This window comes from Salmo salar, chromosome ssa01 (genome assembly GCF_905237065.1).
Source record: "Salmo salar chromosome ssa01, Ssal_v3.1, whole genome shotgun sequence".
In the NCBI taxonomy this organism is placed as follows: Eukaryota; Metazoa; Chordata; class Actinopteri; order Salmoniformes; family Salmonidae; genus Salmo; species Salmo salar.
The window spans coordinates 24,249,215-24,267,628 of record NC_059442.1 but is presented as its reverse complement, the minus strand read 5'-3'; the positions used below and the strand labels follow the sequence as shown (position 1 = coordinate 24,267,628).

At 42.6% G+C, this 18,414-nt stretch overlaps 1 protein-coding gene across 2 annotated transcripts in view; it reads left to right on the top strand.

The window, feature by feature from the left end:
* The first annotated feature begins 2,656 nt into the window (after positions 1-2,656).
* LOC106580683 (cytosolic 5'-nucleotidase 1A) overlaps positions 2,657-18,414 on the top strand; it is a 31,378-nt gene continuing 15,620 nt past the window's right edge. The window contains exon 1 of one of the 2 annotated variants that reach the window (XM_014162106.2): positions 2,657-2,860. Coding sequence is in view for 1 of the 2 variants with exons in the window: in XM_014162041.2 (XP_014017516.1) it covers positions 4,217-4,273 (57 nt within the window). In the remaining variant the exon portion in view is untranslated. Of the gene's footprint in view, positions 2,861-3,710; positions 4,274-18,414 lie in introns of those variants that run through there. The other variant, XM_014162041.2, reaches the window with a different exon arrangement.

The following is an 18,414-nucleotide window of genomic DNA, read 5'->3' as shown; positions in this document are numbered from 1 at the left end:
GATATGGCACCATTGTTTGCAGAAGACACCAGAAAGCATTGCATGTGATGTAATCATATTTAATTCAAAACCATAAATTCGCAGGTTAAAGTAAAAAAAATTCCCCATTGTTCTTTCACATCCTATGTTTCTGGACATTTTGGAACAAATTATCCCAAACTGGTGAAAGGAATTTGACTTGTACAATGCTGTCCTCTAGCGGGGATAATAATAAAGCGTGAAGGTCCCCCCCAAAAAGAGTCCCGTATTAAGTCTTGTTTTAATTTATTAAAGTTGCTGCAAGGGCACACAAACACCATGAACTATGTCAAACAGGCTGTCAAAATTAAGCTTTGCTAATAAAGTTCCCCCTCTCTGAAATGAAATACCCTATTGAACTTTTTGAAAGCTACAGAGGAGTTAAAACCAATTTATGCTTGATTCGAAAATGTGGTCGGAGGCTCCGTATGGAGGGTGTTACGCAATTGCGGAGTCTCTGTAGGCATGCAGAGGCCAAACTGAGCTCTGTACGGAGCTATGCACCTCCCAAATTTTGTAACAATGCGGAGGGCTCTGTATAGCTCTGCATTGACATGATTGGTTGATGGTAGGTAGGGGCGGGAGGTCCTGTATAAACACAAACTCACTTCCTTGACAACTTCCTTCACAACAGCTCTGTTCAACAGTTCTGAGCGCGCAAGAAGTATGAATGCCCAGACTTCTGCAGAGGCAGTATCACCTTAAATGCTACACGGCCAATGCAGACGACAGATTGACCACGCAGCGTCTTGGCGCCTAGCCTAACGAATGTGATCGTATACTTCTTCGCTTGAAAAATTAGAAAACAGGGCAATAGTACTGTTTGTCCATTTTGAGACGCTGTAGCCAGTATACACTTCCTCAAAATAGTCAGAATGAATCTACACTGAACAAAAATATTAATGCAACATGTAAAGTGTTGGTCTCATGTTTCATGAGCTGAAATAAAAACTCAAGAGTATTTCTATTTATTTTGAGTATTTCTGTCTGTAATAACGCCTTTTGTGGGGAAAAACGTACTCTAATTGGCTGGGCCTGGCTCCAAGGTGGGTGGGCCTATACCCTCCAAGGCACACCCATGGCTGCACCCCTGATCAGTCATGTGAGATCCACAGATTAGGGCCTATGAATTTATTTAAATTGACCGATTTCCTTATATGAACTGTAACTCAGTAAAATCTTTGAAATTATTGCGTTTACATTTTTGTTCAGTATAAGATAACTCAAGAAGTATATCATTCATTTTGATGTTTTTTTGCCAAGGATATCTTAGTCTTACATCTGACTAAGATGTCTGGTGCAGTATTTGTCAATGAAAACGAGTCATCTCTCGTTGAATGACAACAAATACTTTATTGAAGAATCCCTACTGTGGCTCTGAACACCTTGTGTTGTTGTTATTCTGGATGGCCAGATAGCTAGCAACAATGACAAGATGCTGCCATGTGGGGAATAGTAAGTGGCTCGTTTCAGCCCAGTTTATCTTGTTCTTGATACCATGTCTGTTTTGAGGTGTTTTGACTGTCACCTTATGCTAATATGGCTCAAATCTAGCTAGCCAGCTAGCTAGCTAACCAACACCTGTAAATATGTATTTGAGAGACAACAAGTGCTCATTGTGCAAATGTATTTATGTTTCAATAAACATTGGAGATAAATATTGTTTACATGTTGTCAACAATCTAAGCCAACCCCATCCGTTTTGCCCCATAGTTGCGCACATGTCGGTGTTGTTGCTACACACCCAACCTGTCTATTAGTCATAATTACATTTGGTTTAATGTTATGGTAATATTCCTGAACATAATGGCTAGGACCTGTATTATGTCCATTGTCCTTATAGTAATTTATTAAATGACAAGACCAAAAACTAATATTTAGAATGCAAAGAGCATAACATTTGTATTAAATAGTAAGCAGATACTTTTTGCAATGAAGGAATTATGTCAAGTTTTTCATTTGTTCAACACAAATTAGCTCAAAATCTCTGATTATTCTTTAGTGGTCCTATCCTTTTCAATGGCACAAATGCTTTCCCAACAGGATTGTAAACTCCACCCCAGCCAGTAAATGTCTGAGTTGATCACCAATGTGCCCTCTGTGTCTATTCCCCAGACAGCCTGGAGGTGATGGTCACAGCTCACAGCAGGTCATATTATCCTGCTACTGCTCACACAGCGAGGATGGAAAATGTAACAAACTTTGCATATGGTATAGATTAGATTTGTAATTTGGCATGGGGAAATGTGTGTTTTTGGCAACCCATTTCTAGGATTTATGTACCAGAGTATGTTAGGTAACCATCTCTGATACATCTTATTCATGTGTGTCTGTTAAATGAGATGTAAGTGCATCTGGTAACCCATTTATCAATTTGTGTCTTGATTAAGCCCTTTACAGGATGTCTGTGTAATATCTATTCCAGTCACAAGTAACAGATTTTACAGTAACTGCTTCTGTTGTGGTAAAACCATATAACCAAGGCAGATATGATTTTCCATGTGTGATCTTCAAAGTAAAAGCGACACCTATATCTTATTTTCCTCGGGCGTCTGCCTCTGTAACGTCATTTATCAGGCTAAATACGGAGCATGGAACACCGCAGCCAATCAGCTTCCAACCTGAGGGGTCCCATGGTTGCTAAGCAATTGCTGCTGTACTGTAATTCTATCAGATGAGAGAGCTGCAGGGGTTCGGAAGAAAGGCAATAAGAAAACATCATAAAACGCAGAGGGGACCAATGATCCAGTGGCACCATTTCCCAGTCCATTAAGCAGTGAAAAGGGCAACGCTACTAAGCACTCAAGGGGAGTAGAGTGGCGTGAGGGCTGGGCAACCATGGGTAAATAACCTGCCTGTCTTGAACCTAACAATCACAATTAGCTACATTTAAAGTGGAGAACAAGCCTCCGCTTTAGTGATTTCTGAGGTTTGTAGCCATTTACATTCGTACCCGTATACGACTTGAAAATGGCAGATTTGGGTACTGATAAACGCATACATTGGAACGCAATGGCAATAGGCCTAAAGTAACATGTTCAGAGGCGTCATGCACATCTCAGTCTGTATTGTGAGGAGTTTGCCAAAGGTCCATCCATGTTCAATGTTTGATATGTTTCTGTTAGCCTACCTATCAATTAGTTAACTGAATGTACTGTATCTCCTGTCATGCCCTGCACATTCATCTTCTGCACACCCTACCATTCCAGTGTTTAATTGCTATATTGTAATTACTTCGCCACCATGGCCTATTTATTGCCTTACCTCTCTCATCCTACCTCATTTGCACATGCTGTATATAGATTTTTCTACTGTATTATTGATGGTATGTTTGTTTATTCCATGTGTAACTCTGTGTTGTTGTATGTGTCGAACTGCTTTGCTTTATCTTGGCCAGGTCGCAGTTGCAAATGAGAACTTGTTCTCAGCTACCCTACCTGGTTAAATAAAGGTTAAATAAAATAAAAATGTGGCAATTATCATTGACATTTACACCAAATAAGAAACCAGTTCCTTCGTTTTTAAATCAAATATAATTTACTTATAAAGCCCTTCTTACATCAGCTGATATCTCAAAGTGCTGTACAGAAACCCAGCCTGAAACACCAAACAGCAAGCAATGCAGGTGTAGAAGCACGGTGGCTAGGAAAAACTCCCTAGAAAGGCCAAAACCTAGGAAGAAACCTAGAGAGGAACCAGGCTATGCGGGGTGGCCAGTCCTCTTCTGGCTGTGCCTGGTGGAGATTATAACAGAACATGGCAAAGATGTTCAAACGCTTGTTATTAGATAGGTGGGCTACTAGATAAGGCTTTCATAATGCATTTGAGCTACCTTAGAAGAGAGTCCACCTGTTAGTTATCATGTCTGTAATGACACTAGTAGCCTACAGTCACCCATTGCTCATAACTTAATATGCGCCTGCCTGGGGGTGATGAGGGGAGTTGTTTTAAGCAGCCTAACCGGCCAAAATCAACGACTAAAATGACCAAATATTTATCCATGACCAATATTTTTTTAATTGCTAGTAGAATATAACATTACGTCATAAAAGTGTAGCCTGACAAAATGCCGTGCTGAATGGTCTGAGACAAACGCATTGTGACAACATCAAACTGGTCAAAAAGGACCAGAATAATATTTAGTCCAACTGTTCAGCAACCCCAGACACATCTCAGCTTCCTAATTTCGGAGAGGACAATGCGTCGAAACGACACTGTTCCCACCACACGCAAGGTGCAGGGAGGGATCTTCTTAGTAAGTGAATTAATTTTTTTATCTCGAAAGTCATCCAACACTTTAGGTGATAGTAGCCTAACCACGTTACTATCCACAGTTTTTATGCGAGTAAAGTCAACCGAGGTAAAGACCGTTTCAAGTTGGATATTCGCGCTTTCAAACCACTTGAGCCACAGACTCCAAATAAGTGCCATGATGTTGGAAAAATTGCGCACAACATTGCACAGGTCTTATTTTCACGGTTTTGAGATTAATTCGCTTTCCAAAGCTAATAAACATGTGGAAATGTGAGCAGAATTTTGTATTCCTAGTTGAATTAGTTAGGGAGCATAAAACAAAGTACAAACTTTTTTTACATTCGAATTTCAATAGCTCCTTGGTCATGTGACCTACTTGACTCAAACAAGGTTCAGAATGTCGACTGACTACCCTTCTATATTGCACCCCCTTTGGTTTGTCCATTTTCATATCACAAATTTTTACATTCATTTTTGAAACTGTCTAATTTCAATAGCTCCTTGGTCATGTGACCTACTGGGCTCAAACAAGGTTCAGAATGTACAGTCAGTGGGCCTACACATTGCACACCCTTTAGTAGTTCTAAGTACTTATTTTCCCTGTTTTTTATTTTTCCACAGTATTTAACAGCGGTACACAATAGGAGATAGACAGATAATATCTCCTTTCATCGTTAATATCAACCATAAAGGAAAAGGGCAAAGTACGAGAGTCGTGTTATTAATTGTCCAAAGCAGGGATGGAGAGTGAGCTAGTGAGGTAGGCTGCAGTGGGTTTGCTGGTCAATACATATACTGAACATGTAACCACAGTAATGGACAGAAAATCAATGAATAAAAATGTAATATTGACAAATTAAACAAATATTGTAGACCTTTAATCTTTTCCAACATGTCAACAGACACTTTACTTAAAATAAGTACAAAACATTTGTGTTCATTTTCTCTCTTTATCCCTGGTTGATGTACATTTCAGAGCCTCTTCAGTGTGGATGGGGTATAGCAGACATTTTCAACAACAAAGACAGCACTTCCAGTTTGTGTTCTTTACTCTGTTGAACTCTTTTGTCTTCATTCTTAGGCACAGCACATGGAACCACCGCTGGCATGCAAAACATTCAATATAAAACAAAACAAAGTGTAACACATTGTAAATAATATCAAATATCAATGCAGCATGACGAATTAGTCATCCATTGTGTTATATCATAAATTGTCTTACATGCCGTCGTCACTGTTGTCAAAATATTCTAAACATGTTAAATAAAGTTACTAACCCAGTCAGTCTTTGGGCCACATCCAGGTTCTTATCAGTGGCACACATGAAGCAGTTGTTGGCTTTGTTGAACTCTGAAATCATAGGCATGAACTGAACATATGGCTGTCCCCAACAACTGCATAAAAATAAAGATTTTTCATTTACTTTGAATTAAATGTCATTACATACATTTTTAGTATATCCTCAGCCATTTCTTTTCGCAGTTGCTCCATGTGTTTTTGTGAAGGTTCCATATCAATTTGGGAAGGGATGTTGGGGAAGTTCTGTGCAATTTCCTTGGCCATCTACACCAAAAAATAAAATAGAGTTTTTGACCTAATTGTCACATAACTGCTAACCATTCATTATTGAAATATAACTATCAAACCTGCATTACAAAGACCCAGCAGCTGATAGTGTCCTGCTGCATGGTGTGAGTTATTTCCCACCCTTTCCACTTTATGTCCACCCAGTCGTCTTTTCCATGGCAGGATCTTCTCATTTTGAAGTATTCTCTTTTTTATGTAAACATAATGCAATTCTGATTAGTGAATACACAGCCCAAAACTGTATGCTGATTTCCTTATAACTATAATCTAGTAGAGGTCATTTCCTTTATGCCCCATTCTACACACAGCCTAAATTATAGGCACTGAACCATTTACAGGACAATAATAAAAGTAGCATAGAGGATCCAACCCTATCACAGAGTGAATACATGTAGAGCGTTTGTAGACTTTAAGAAAAACATATTAAGTGACAGTTTCATCAGTAAGTGCTAAAAGAAAGTCATATCACAAAGATCACAGATGACAGTGCCCACCAAATCTATGACAATAGAGAATGAATTGTAAGCACCAAAGTGTGTTAAAGTGTGTTTGTCAAAATATTATCTGAAAATGTCAGTTGTTGAACATAATACTTCTATTTGCAATAGCAATTTATGATATATGCAGGCATTTTTCAGCTATGATTTTACCACTCAGAATCCAGAATGGATATGACAATGGGGCCAGCACAGGACGTAATACACCCTTACAACAATCTACGTTTTGATCTTCTTGAATTCTTATCTGGTAAACTGCTACTGTGTGTCAAGAAAAGAGCCCCAAAAACTATTGCCCTGTGTCCCTGTTCATAGGGGCATGAGAGACTAGTCAGTGGTAGAATTGAGTTGGCACTTTATTGGCCAAACACCCACAGACTCACAAGGTTGAGGTTACTCATGGACAGTAATTAGTAAAAACATTTTTTTGCATTGACGCATTGTGTCTTCAAACTGTCCAAGAATAGGATCCAAAGTGTTAGGAAATATTTGTTCCCATAAATACAAAGGAGGATGTCTCTCCTCATACCTCTGGCACTTTAGTCAGACACCAGACTGTCTAAAAACTTTATGATGTGGCCGGCAACGGAGTTCCCATTGACTAAGCACCACAGAGCCAATCAGGAGAGAATACATACAGGTCAAGTGTGCCAATTGAAAGTCAAGGGGTGTGTCTGTACCTTTTGGATTACTCTCTCTTTACAGAGAACCCCTGTGGTTCAAGTCAAGAGCTACCCTTCCCTTTTTCAGTCTGCTCTGCACATGTCTGAAAGTGACAGAGCCAGTAGCCAAGAGAGTTTTTCACAGTATGTATTACACTTATGAATGTATGTAAAATGCTTTGAAAAATTAATGTAAAATTCAAAGTTTGAAAAATTAATGTAAAAACGTGTGAGATGGAAATGGACAAACTAAAGGGTGTGCAAAACATAAGGGTAGTCAGTGGACATTCTGAACCTTGTTTGATGTCAGTAGGTCACATGACCAAAGAGCTATTGAAATTTGAATGTTTGAAAAATTCATGTAAAATCGAGTGAGATGAAAACGGACAAACTAAAGGGTGTGCAATGTGTAGGCCCACTGAGTGTACATTCTGAACCTTGTTTGAAGTCAGTAGGTCACATGACCAAAGAGCTATTGAAATTCAAAAATGTAAATCGACAACAAAGTGTGTGCAATGTGTGTCTATGCCATCGGGTTAGCTACAACCAGTTTTGAAAGTTTTAGGAGTAATGGTTAAAGAGCTATTGAACTTAGAAAAATTAGATTTGTCACTATGTTGACGGTCCCTAAAGGCTGTTGGTGGACGTAAGGACAACTACAGGCGAATATCCGTCGAATATCCAACAAAAACGGTCTTTACCTCGGTGTAAAGTTATAGCTTATTAAAATAAATCACCAAATCACGACACAATTTTATAAATGGATACAGATCATTTGTTCGTTCGACATGATGGGATCTTTTTGTGTAGGTAAAATTAATTACGCAAGAAATGGCGGTGGAAACGCCTTTATGCTCAAATATTGATATAATAACCATCATATCAAAGTATACTTGGAGTCACGCGATGACATTGTGTGGTCCTCCGACTATGACTCGGGAAACCATGCAGTAAATGTCGAGGGCCTTATTCTGGTGGCATGATGATCGATGCTTGACTGTCGTTTGACACTTAAAACCTGTTAGGGCTAGTATTGACACGGCTGGATAAAAAACATACCCTATTTAATCTGGTTACCACTCCTACCCAGTAACTAGAATATGCATATACTTATTACATATGGATAGAAAACACCCTAAATTTTCTAAAACTGTTTGAATGGTGTCTGTGAGTATAACAGAACTCAAATGGCAGGTCAAAACCTGAGAGATTCCTTTACAGGAAGTGGCCTGTCTGACCATTTCTTGAACTTCTTTTCCATCTCTATCATTTACTAAGGATCTCTGCTCTAACGTGACACTTCCCACGTCGTCCATAGGCGCTCAGAGCCCGGGAAAAAACAGAATGTCGTCATTCCAGCCCCAGGCTGAAACACATTATCGCCTTTCTCAAGTGGCCGATCAAGGGACACTGGGCTTATGCGCGTGACCCCGACCGCCCCCGCCTTTGGGATTTTTTTCCTCTGTTTGCCGAAAAGGAGATTCCCTGTCGGAATATTATCGCTTTCTACGAGAAAAATGTCGTAAAAATTGATTTTAAACAGCGGTTGACATGCTTCGAAGTACGGTAATGGAATATTTAGAATTTTATTGTCACGAATTGCGCCATGCGCGCGACACTTCTTTACTATTTCGGATAGTGTCTGGAACGCACGAACAAAACGCCGCTATTCGGATATAACGATGGATTATTTTGGACCAAACCAACATTTGTTATTGAAGTAGCAGTCCTGGGTGTGCATTCTGACGAAGACAACAAAAGGTAATCAAACTTTTATAATAGTAAATATGATTATGGTGAGTGCTAAACTTGCCGGGTGTCTAAATAGCGAGCCCGTGATGCCTGGGCTATGTACTTAGAATATTGCAAAATGTGCTTTCACCAAAAAGCTATTTTAAAATCGGACATATCGAGTGCATAGAGGAGGTCTGTATCTATAATTCTTAAAATAATTGTTATGCTTTTTGTGAACGTTTATCGTGAGTAATTTAGTAAAATGTTAGCGAATTCCCCGGAAGTTTGCGGGGGGTATGCTAGTTCTGAACGTCACATGCTAATGTAAAAAGCTGGTTTTTGATATAAATATGAACTTGATTGAACAAAACAATCATGTATTGTATAACATAATGTCCTAGGGTTGTCATCTGATGAAGATCATCAAAGGTGAGTGCTGCATTTAGCTGTCTTCTGGGTTTTGGTGGCATTATATGCTGGCTTGAAAAATGGGTGTCTGATTATTTCTGGCTTGGTACTCTGCTGACATAATCTAATGTTTTGCTTTCGTTGTAAAGCCTTTTTGAAATCGGACAGTGTGGTTAGATTAACGAGAGTCTTGTCTTTAAATGGCTGTAAAATAGTCATATGTTTGAGAAATTGAAGTAATAGGATTTTTAAGGTTTTGAAAATCGCGCCACAGGCTGGCAGTGGCTGTTACGTAGGTGGGACGCAAGCGTCCCACCTAGCCCATAGAGGTTAAAAATATTCTCGCTCTTATCCATAATAATCTCATCATGCAGACCAGAGGTTCCCAAACTGTTTCACTTGGGGCCCTCCTTCCTGGGCACAAGCATTGTTCATTACACAAACTGTTCACACTCCTCTTGTTGGTGGAGAGAATTTTGCAAGTTGAAAGCTTATTTCGCGCAATTCTATCCATTTTGTCATGGGGTGCAAAGAACATTTTGCAGTTTTAAAGCAAATATTTGTGCAACTCTATACATTTTGCCATGTCTAATGTGTATTCATGTGATATTTGAGTGACAAAAAAATTACAGCAATATCTATGGGCTAAACAACCTAAATAAAAAAACATTAGCTAACATGGACATTTCTATAAATAGCTCTCTAATGTATGCAATGACTAAAATTACAGGAGGAACTGATGATTCACTACCCAATTTCGGAATTGTACCTTGTGCATTCTACTATTACAGCTTTCAAGAGTTAGTTTAAAGCCAGACTGAGTTCCAAAAAATATATAAATAAATATGTATGTACAGTACCAGTCAAATGTTTGGACACCTACTCATTCAAGGGAGAAACAAGATTATCTTGTCTGATGAAACCAAGAGCGAGGAAACCTGTCTGGAGGAAACCTGGCACCATCCCTACGGTGAAGCGTGGTGGTGGAAGCATCATGCTGTGGGGATGTTTTTCAGCGGCAGGGACTAGAAGACTAGTCAGGATCGAGGGAAAGATGTTAGCTAGATAGGTTTCCATCGCTTTGTCACTAGACATTTTGCGTTATGTAGCGAATGTGCCCACTGGTTTTGGCACGTGCGCTCTAGCTAACAGTTCGCAGATATAGTGCGGGTAGGCTACCTGCAGATTATTATGGACAAAAGAGAGAGATCATTTTTATTTATAAAATGGCAGCCAAGCAATGATCATCATGTCACCAGTATAAGACCCTCAATAATTATTGGAAAGGAGCATCACCATTAGAGGTCGACCGATTATGATTTTTCAACACCGATACCGAAACCGATTATTGGAGGACCAAAAAAAGCCTATACCGGTTAATCGGACGATTTTTTTTACATTTATTTATTTGTAATAATGACAATTACAACAATACTGAATGAACACTTATTTTAACTTAATATAATACATAAATACTATCAATTTAGCCTCAAATAAATAATGAAACATGTTCAATTTGGTTTAAATAATGCAAAAACAAAGTTTTGGAGAAGAAAGTAAAAGTACAATATGTGCCATGTAAAAAAGCTAACTTCTAAGTTCCTTGCTCAGAACATATGAAAGCTGGTGGTTCCTTTTAACATGAGTCTTCAATATTCCCAGGTAAGAAGTTTTAGGTTGTAGTTATTATAGGAATTATGCATTTACATTTTAGTCGTTTAGCAGACGCTCTTATCCAGAGCGACTTACAGTAGTGAATGCATACATTTCATTTTTTTTTTCTTTTTCGTACTGGTCCCCCGTGGGAATCGAACCCACAACCCTGGCGTTGCAAACACCATGCTCTACCAACTGAGCCACACGGGACCACTATTTCTCTCTATACGATTTGTATTTGATATACCTTTGACTATTGTATGTTCTTATAGGCACTTTAGTATTGCCAGTGTAACAGTATAGCTTCCATCCCTCTCCTCGCTCCTACCTGGGCTCGAACCAGGAACACATCGACAACAGCCACCCTCGAAGCAGCGTTACCCATGTAGAGCAAGGGGAACAACCACTCCCAAGTCTCAGAGCGAGTGACGTTTGAAACGCTATTAGCGCGCACCCGCTAACTAGCTAATGGGTTACATCAGCCTAATCTTGGGGGTTGATAGGCTTGAAGTCATAAACAGCGCAATGCTTGAAGAATTGCGAAGAGCTGCTGGCAAAATACACAAAGGTGCTGTTTGAATGAATGCTTACGAGCCTGCTGCTGCCTACCATCGCTCAGTCAGACTGCTCTATCAAATATCAAATCATAGACTTAATTCTAACATAATAACACACAGAAATACGAGCCTTTGGTCATTAATTAATATGGTCGACTCCGGAAACTATCATTTCGAAAACGAAACGTTTATTATTTCAGTGAAATACGGAACCTTTCCGTATTTTATCTAACGGGTGGCATCCCTAAGTCTAAATATTCCTGTTACATTGCACAACCTTCAATGTTATGTCATAATTATGTACAAATCTGGCAAATGAATTACGGCCTTTGTTAGGAATAAATGGACTTCACACAGTTCGCAATGAGCCAGGCGGCCCAAACTGATGTATATACCCCGACTGCTTGCACGGAACGCAAGAGAAGTGACACAAATTCATGTTAGCAGGCAATATTAACTAAATATGCAGGTTGAAAAATATATACTTGTGTATTGATTTTAAAGAAAGGCATTGATGTTTATGGTTAGGTACATTGGTGCAACGACAGTGCTTTTTTCGCAAATGTGCTTATTAAATCATCACCCGTTTGTCGAAGTAGGCTGTGATTCGATGAGAAATTAACAGGCACCGCATCGATTATATGCAACGCAGGACACGTTAGATAAACTAGTAATATCATCAACCATGTGTAGTTAACAAGTGATTATGTTAAGATTGATAGTTTTTTATAAGATAAGTTTAATGCTTACTAGCAACTTACCTTGGCTTCTTGCTGCCCTCGTGTAACAGGTAGTCAGCCTGCCATGCAGGCTCCTTGTGGAGTGCAATGTAAGGCAGGTGGTTAGAGCATTGGACTAGTAACCTTAAGGTTGCAAAAACGAATCCCCAAATCCCCCCTGAACAAGGCAGTTAACCCCCATTCCTAGGCCGTCATTGAAAATAAGAATGTGTTCTTAATCTGACTTGCCTAGTTAAATAAAAGTGTAAAAAAAAATATTTCAAAAATCAGGCAAATCGGTGGCCAAAAATACCGATTACCGATTGTTATGAAAACTTGAAATCGGCTCTAATTAATCGGTCGACCTCTAATCACCATGCACTTCCACCTCCCTGTGATGTTCATCATAACATACTGCATTTCAGCTGTAGCCTAATAAACTGCATTCTTTCTGGATTCGTAGCGGGAGGACCACACAGCATATCATTGTGTGACTCCCAAACTGACTTCAATATCTTGGTTATCCAATGCAAAATGTTACTTTTATTTCTTATTCTTAATTTTTTTAATTTATTTTTTTAAACTGCATTGTTGGTTAGGGCTTGTATGTAAGCATTTCACTGTAAGGTGTTGTATTCGGCGCATGTGACAAATAGAATTTGATTTGATTTTGATTTGATTATATCAATATTTGAGCATAAAGGCATTTCCACTGCCATTTCTCAAATGTATTAATTTTACCAACCCAAAAAGATCCCACCTCATATTTTATTTATGCACATTTTAGAATATTCACATCAAAATCTGTCGCCAATTGGATGGAAACCTAGCTACTGTTGATTGTATGACAGGTTAGCGTTACCACTTGGCTCTGTCTGTCTTCAGGACTGAGTTTTATAACAGAGACCTGTACAGTAGGCCTATCTGAAGATTCAATAATGGCAGTATACTTTTCCTTTTGACTATTTAGGTAGGCCTATGCTTACAGATTTGCCAGAGACAATTATATATATATATATATACAGAAATACGAGCCTTATAACTCAGCAAAGAATAAATGTCCTCTCACTGTCAACTGCGTTTATTTTCAGCAAACTTAATATGTGTAAATATTTGTATGAACATAACAAGATTCAACAACTGAGATATAAATTGAACAAGCTGCACAGACATGTGACTAACAGAAATGGAATAATGTGTCCCTGAACAAAGGGGGTCAAAATCAAAAGTAACAGTCAGTATCTGGTGTGGCCACCAGCTGCATTAAGTACAGCAGTGCATCTCCTCCTCATGGACTGCACCAGATTTGCCAGTTCTTGCTGTGAGATATTACCCCACTCTTCCACCAAGGTACCTGCAAGTTATTGGACATTTCTGGGGGGAATGGCCCTAGCCCTCACCCTCCGATCCAACAGGTCCCAGACGTGGTCAATGGGATTGAGATCCGGGCTCTTCGCTGGCCATGGCAGAACACTGACATTCCTGTCTTGCAGGAAATCACGCACAGAACGAGCAGTATGGTTGGTGGCATTGTCATGCTGGAGGGTCATGTCAGGATGAGCCTGCTGGAAGGGTACCACATGAGGGAGGAGGATATCTTCCCTGTAACACACAGCATTGAGATTCCCTGCAATGACAACAAGCTCAGCCCTTTGATGCTGTGACACAACACTCCAGACCATGACGGATCCTCCACCTCCAAATTGATCTCGCTCCAGAGTACAGGCCTCGGTGTAACGCTCATTCCTTCGACGATAAACGCAAATCCGACCATCACCCCTGGTGAGACAAAACTGCGACTCGTCAGTGAAGAGCACTTTTTCCCAGTCCTGTCTGGTCCAGCGACGGTGGGTTTGTGCTCATAGGCAACGTTGTTGCCGGTGATGTCTGGTGAGGACCTGCCTTACAACAGGCCTACAAGCCCTCAGTCCAGCCTCTCTCAGCCTATTGCGGACAGTCTGAGCACTGATGGAGGGATTGTGCATTCCTGCTGTAACTCGGGCAGTTGTTGTTGCCATCCTGTAAAAAAACAAAATGTCTGTCCGCAGGTGTGATGTTCAAATGTACCGATCCTGTGCAGGTGTTGTTACACGTGGCCTGCCACTGCGAGGACGATCAGCTGTCCGTCCTGTCTCCCTGTAGAGCTGTCTTAGGCGTTTCACAGTACGGACATTGCAATTTATTGCCCTGGCCACATTTGCAGTTCTCATGCTTCCTTGCAGCATGCCTAAGGCACATTAACGTAGATGAGCAGGGACCCTGGGCCTCTTTCTTTTGGTGTTTTTCAGAGTCAGTAGAAAGGTGTCTTTAGTGTACTAAGTTTTCATAATTGGGACCTTAATTGCCTACCGTCTGTAAGCTGTTAGTGTCTTAATGACCGCTTCACAGGTGCATGTACATTAATTGTTTATGGTTCATTGAACAAGCATGGGAAACAGTGTTTAAACCCATTACAATGAAGATCTGTGAAGTTATTTGGATTTTTACGAATTATCTTTGAAAGAGAGGGTCCTGAAAAAGGGACGTTTCTTTTTTTGCTGAGTTTATATATAAAACAAAACACATGAATGTTAAACTGATGCCATTCCAAAACATCCATACAACTGATTCAAATAAACTAAATGGAGAGAGAAAGTCAAGAACCATTTAAAGATGCACTATGCAAAAATCGCTATGCCATTTCCTGGTTGCTAAAATTCTAATAGTTCTTTCAATTTCAGTTTACATGTACAGTATCTGACAAAATAAGCAAGTATAGTGTACATAATCATTATATCATCTAAACCGCTGTGAAATGTATTTTCCATAACCAAAAGTAATTCTGCTGTTTGAAGCTGGTGTAAAAAGCTGAAAGTAAAAGACACAACAACAAAAAACCTTAAGAACTGGGAAGCATAGAAATAGCTTGCATAGAACAAATCTACAGCTTCTTAGTCTTGCTTTCAGTGAGAATGACATATCTAAAACACATTTCTATGTGCATTTGGTATGGTCACACAAAAAGTTACATATTGCAGCTTTAAATGTGGTATTATACTCTGGTTTGAACCCTATACAGGTACTCAAGGGGTTAAATACACAACATGTAATTGATGGGATTGGAACCAGGTGTGATGGAAGACAAGACAAAACCAAACCAATGGAAAATGAAAAATGGATCAGCGATGGCTAGAAGGTCGGTGACGTCGACCGCCGAACACCGCCCGAACAAGGAGAAGGAACAACTTCGGCGGAAGTCGTGACAGTACCCCCCCCTGACGTGCTTCGACACCGACCTCAGGGACGACCCGGAGGGCGAGGCGCAGGGGGATCCGATGGAGACGGTGGAACTCTCGCAGCATAGAAGGATCCAACACGTCCTCCACCGGAACCCTGCATCTCTCCTCCAGACCATACCCCTCCCAGTCCACGAGGTACTGAAGTCCCCTCGCCCGACGTCTCGAATCCAGTATGGAACGAACGGAGTACGCCAGGGCCCCCTCGATGTTCAGAGGGGGTGGAGGAACCTTGCTGGAGCGGGCCAGCCACCACCGGCCTGAGGAGAGACACATGGAACAAGGGGTTAATGCGGTAATCGGGGGAAGCTGTAACCTAAAACAAACCGCATTCACTCTCCTCAGGACTTTAAATGGCCCCACAAACCGTGGACCCAACTTCCGACAGGGCAGGCGGAGGGGCAGGTTTCGGGTCGAGAGCCAGACCTGCGGTGACGGTCTGCGCCAACTTTCTGGCGCAGCACGGCGCGCTGAAGGTGAACATGGGCGGCGTCCCATGTTTTCTCTGCGCGCCGGAACCAGTCATCCACCGCAGGAGCCTCGGTCTGACTCTGCTGCCAAGGAGCCAGAATCGGCTGATACCCCAATACACACTGGAAGGGAGAGAGGCCAGTGGAGGAGTGGCGGTGCGAGTTCTGGGCCATCTCTGCCCAGGGCACGAACGCTATCCCCTCCCCCGGCCGGTCCTGGCAATAGGACCTCAGAAACCTACCCACATCCTGGTTAACTCTCTCCACCTGCTCGTTACTCTTGGGGTGAAAACCTGAGGTAAGGCTGACCGAGATCCCCAGACGTTCCATGAACGCCCTCCCGACCCTCGACGTGAACTGGGGACCCCGATCAGACACTATATCCTCAGGGACCCCGTAGTGCCAGAAGACGAGTGTAAACAAGGCCTCCGCAGTCTGTAGGGCTGTAGGGAGACCGGGCAATGGGAGGAGACGACAGGACTTAGAAAAACGATCCACAACGACCAGGATCGTGGTGTTACCCTGTGAGGGAGGAAGATCGGTCAGGAAATCTACCGACAGGTGCAACCACGGCCGTTGTGGAACGGGTAAGGGTTGTAACTTACCTCTGGGCAGGTGCCTAGGAGCGTTACACTGGGCGCACACCGAGCAGGAGGAAACATAAACCCTCACATCCTTAGCCAAAGTGGGCCACCAGTACTTCCCACTAAGACAGCGCACCGTCCGACCTATTCCAGATGACCAGAGGGTGACGTGTGGGCCCAATAGATCAGATGGTCGCGGACAGCAGACGGAACGTACAGACGCCCAGCTGGACACTGGAGGGGAGCGGGCTCTGCACGTAACGCCTGCTCAATGTCCACGTCCAGCTCCCACACTACCGGCGCCACCAGGCAGGAGGCGGAGAGTATGGGAGTGGGATCCATGGGCCGCTCCTCTGTGTCATACAGCCGGGACAATGCAACTGCCTTAACGTTCTGGGAGCCTGGTCTGTAGGAAAGGGAAAACACAAAACGGGTGAAAAACATGGCCCACCTTGCCTGGCGATGATTCAGTCTCCTCGCTGCCCGGATGTACTCCAGATTGCGGTGGTCAGTCCAGATGAGAAAAGGGTGTCTAGCCCCCTCAAGCCAATGTCTCCACGCCTTCAAGGCCTTGACGACAACTAACAGCTCCCGTTCCCCCACATCATAGTTTCGCTCCGCCGGGCTGAGCTTCTTAGAGAAGAAGGCACAGGGGCGGAGCTTTGGTGGCGTACCCGAGCGCTGAGAGAGCACAGCTCCTATCCCAGCCTCGGACGCGTCCACCTACACTATGGGCCAGCACGGGAGCCGAGGTAAACAGAGCCCTCAGGTGACTAAAAGCCCTGTCCGCCTCAGCTGTCCACTGCAAGCGCACCGGGCCCCCCTTCAGCAGTGAGGTAATGCGAGTCGCTATCTGGCCAAATCCCCGGATCAACCTCCGTTAGTAGTTGGCAAACCCTAAGAACCACTGCATCTCCTTCACCGTGGTGGGAGTTCGGCCAATTACGCACGGCTGCAATGTGGTCACTCTCCATCTCCACCCCTGAGGTGGAAATGCGATACCCTAGGAAGGAGACGGACTGTTGGAAGAACAGGTCATGCTCCAACAGGCGACCAAGCACTTTGCGCACCAGGGACACATGCTCGGCGCGTGTAGCGAAGTATATCAAAATGTCATCAATATACACCACCACACCCTGCCCGTGCAGGTCCCTGAAAATCTCATCTACAAAGGCTTGGAAGACTGATGGCGCATTCATCAACACGTACGGCATGATGAGGTACTCATAGTGCCCCGAGGTGGTACTAAAAGCCGTCTTCCACTCGTCTCCCTCTCGGATACGCACCAGGTTGTAAGCGCTCCTGAGATCTAGTTTAGTGAAGAAGCGCGCCCCGTGCATTGACTTTATCGCTGTGCCTATGAGCGGTAGTGGGTAACTATACCTAACAGTGATCTGATTCAGACCCCGATAGTCAATACACGGGCGCAGACCTCCCTCCTTTTTCTTCACAAAAAGAAACTCGAGGAGGCTGGTGAAGTGGAGGACCGAATGTACCCCTGACGCAGGGATTCAGAGACATATGTTTCCATAGCCTCCGTCTCCGCCTGTGAGAGGGGATACACGTGACTCCTGGGAAGTGCAGCGTCTACCAGGAGATCTATCGCACAATCGCCCCGTCAATGAGGTGGTAATTGAGTCGAGAGCCAAATCGGCATATTCAGGGGGAATGCGCACGGTGGTGACCTGGTCTGGACTCTCCACTGTAGTAGCACCAACGGAAACCCCTAAACACCTACCTGAGCACTCTTGCGACCACCCCGTGAGAGCCCTCTGTGGCCAAGAAACAGTGGGGTTAAGACAAGCTAACCACGGGAAACGCAGGAGAGTCAATAAGGAAAAAACGTATTCTCTCCGTCTAACCCCCCTGCGTCACCATGTCCAAAGGAGCGGAGACCTCCCTAATTAACCCTGACCCTAATGGTCGACTATCTAAGGTGTGAACGGGGAAGGGCACATCCACGGGAACAATGGGGGTCCCTAAACTATGAGCT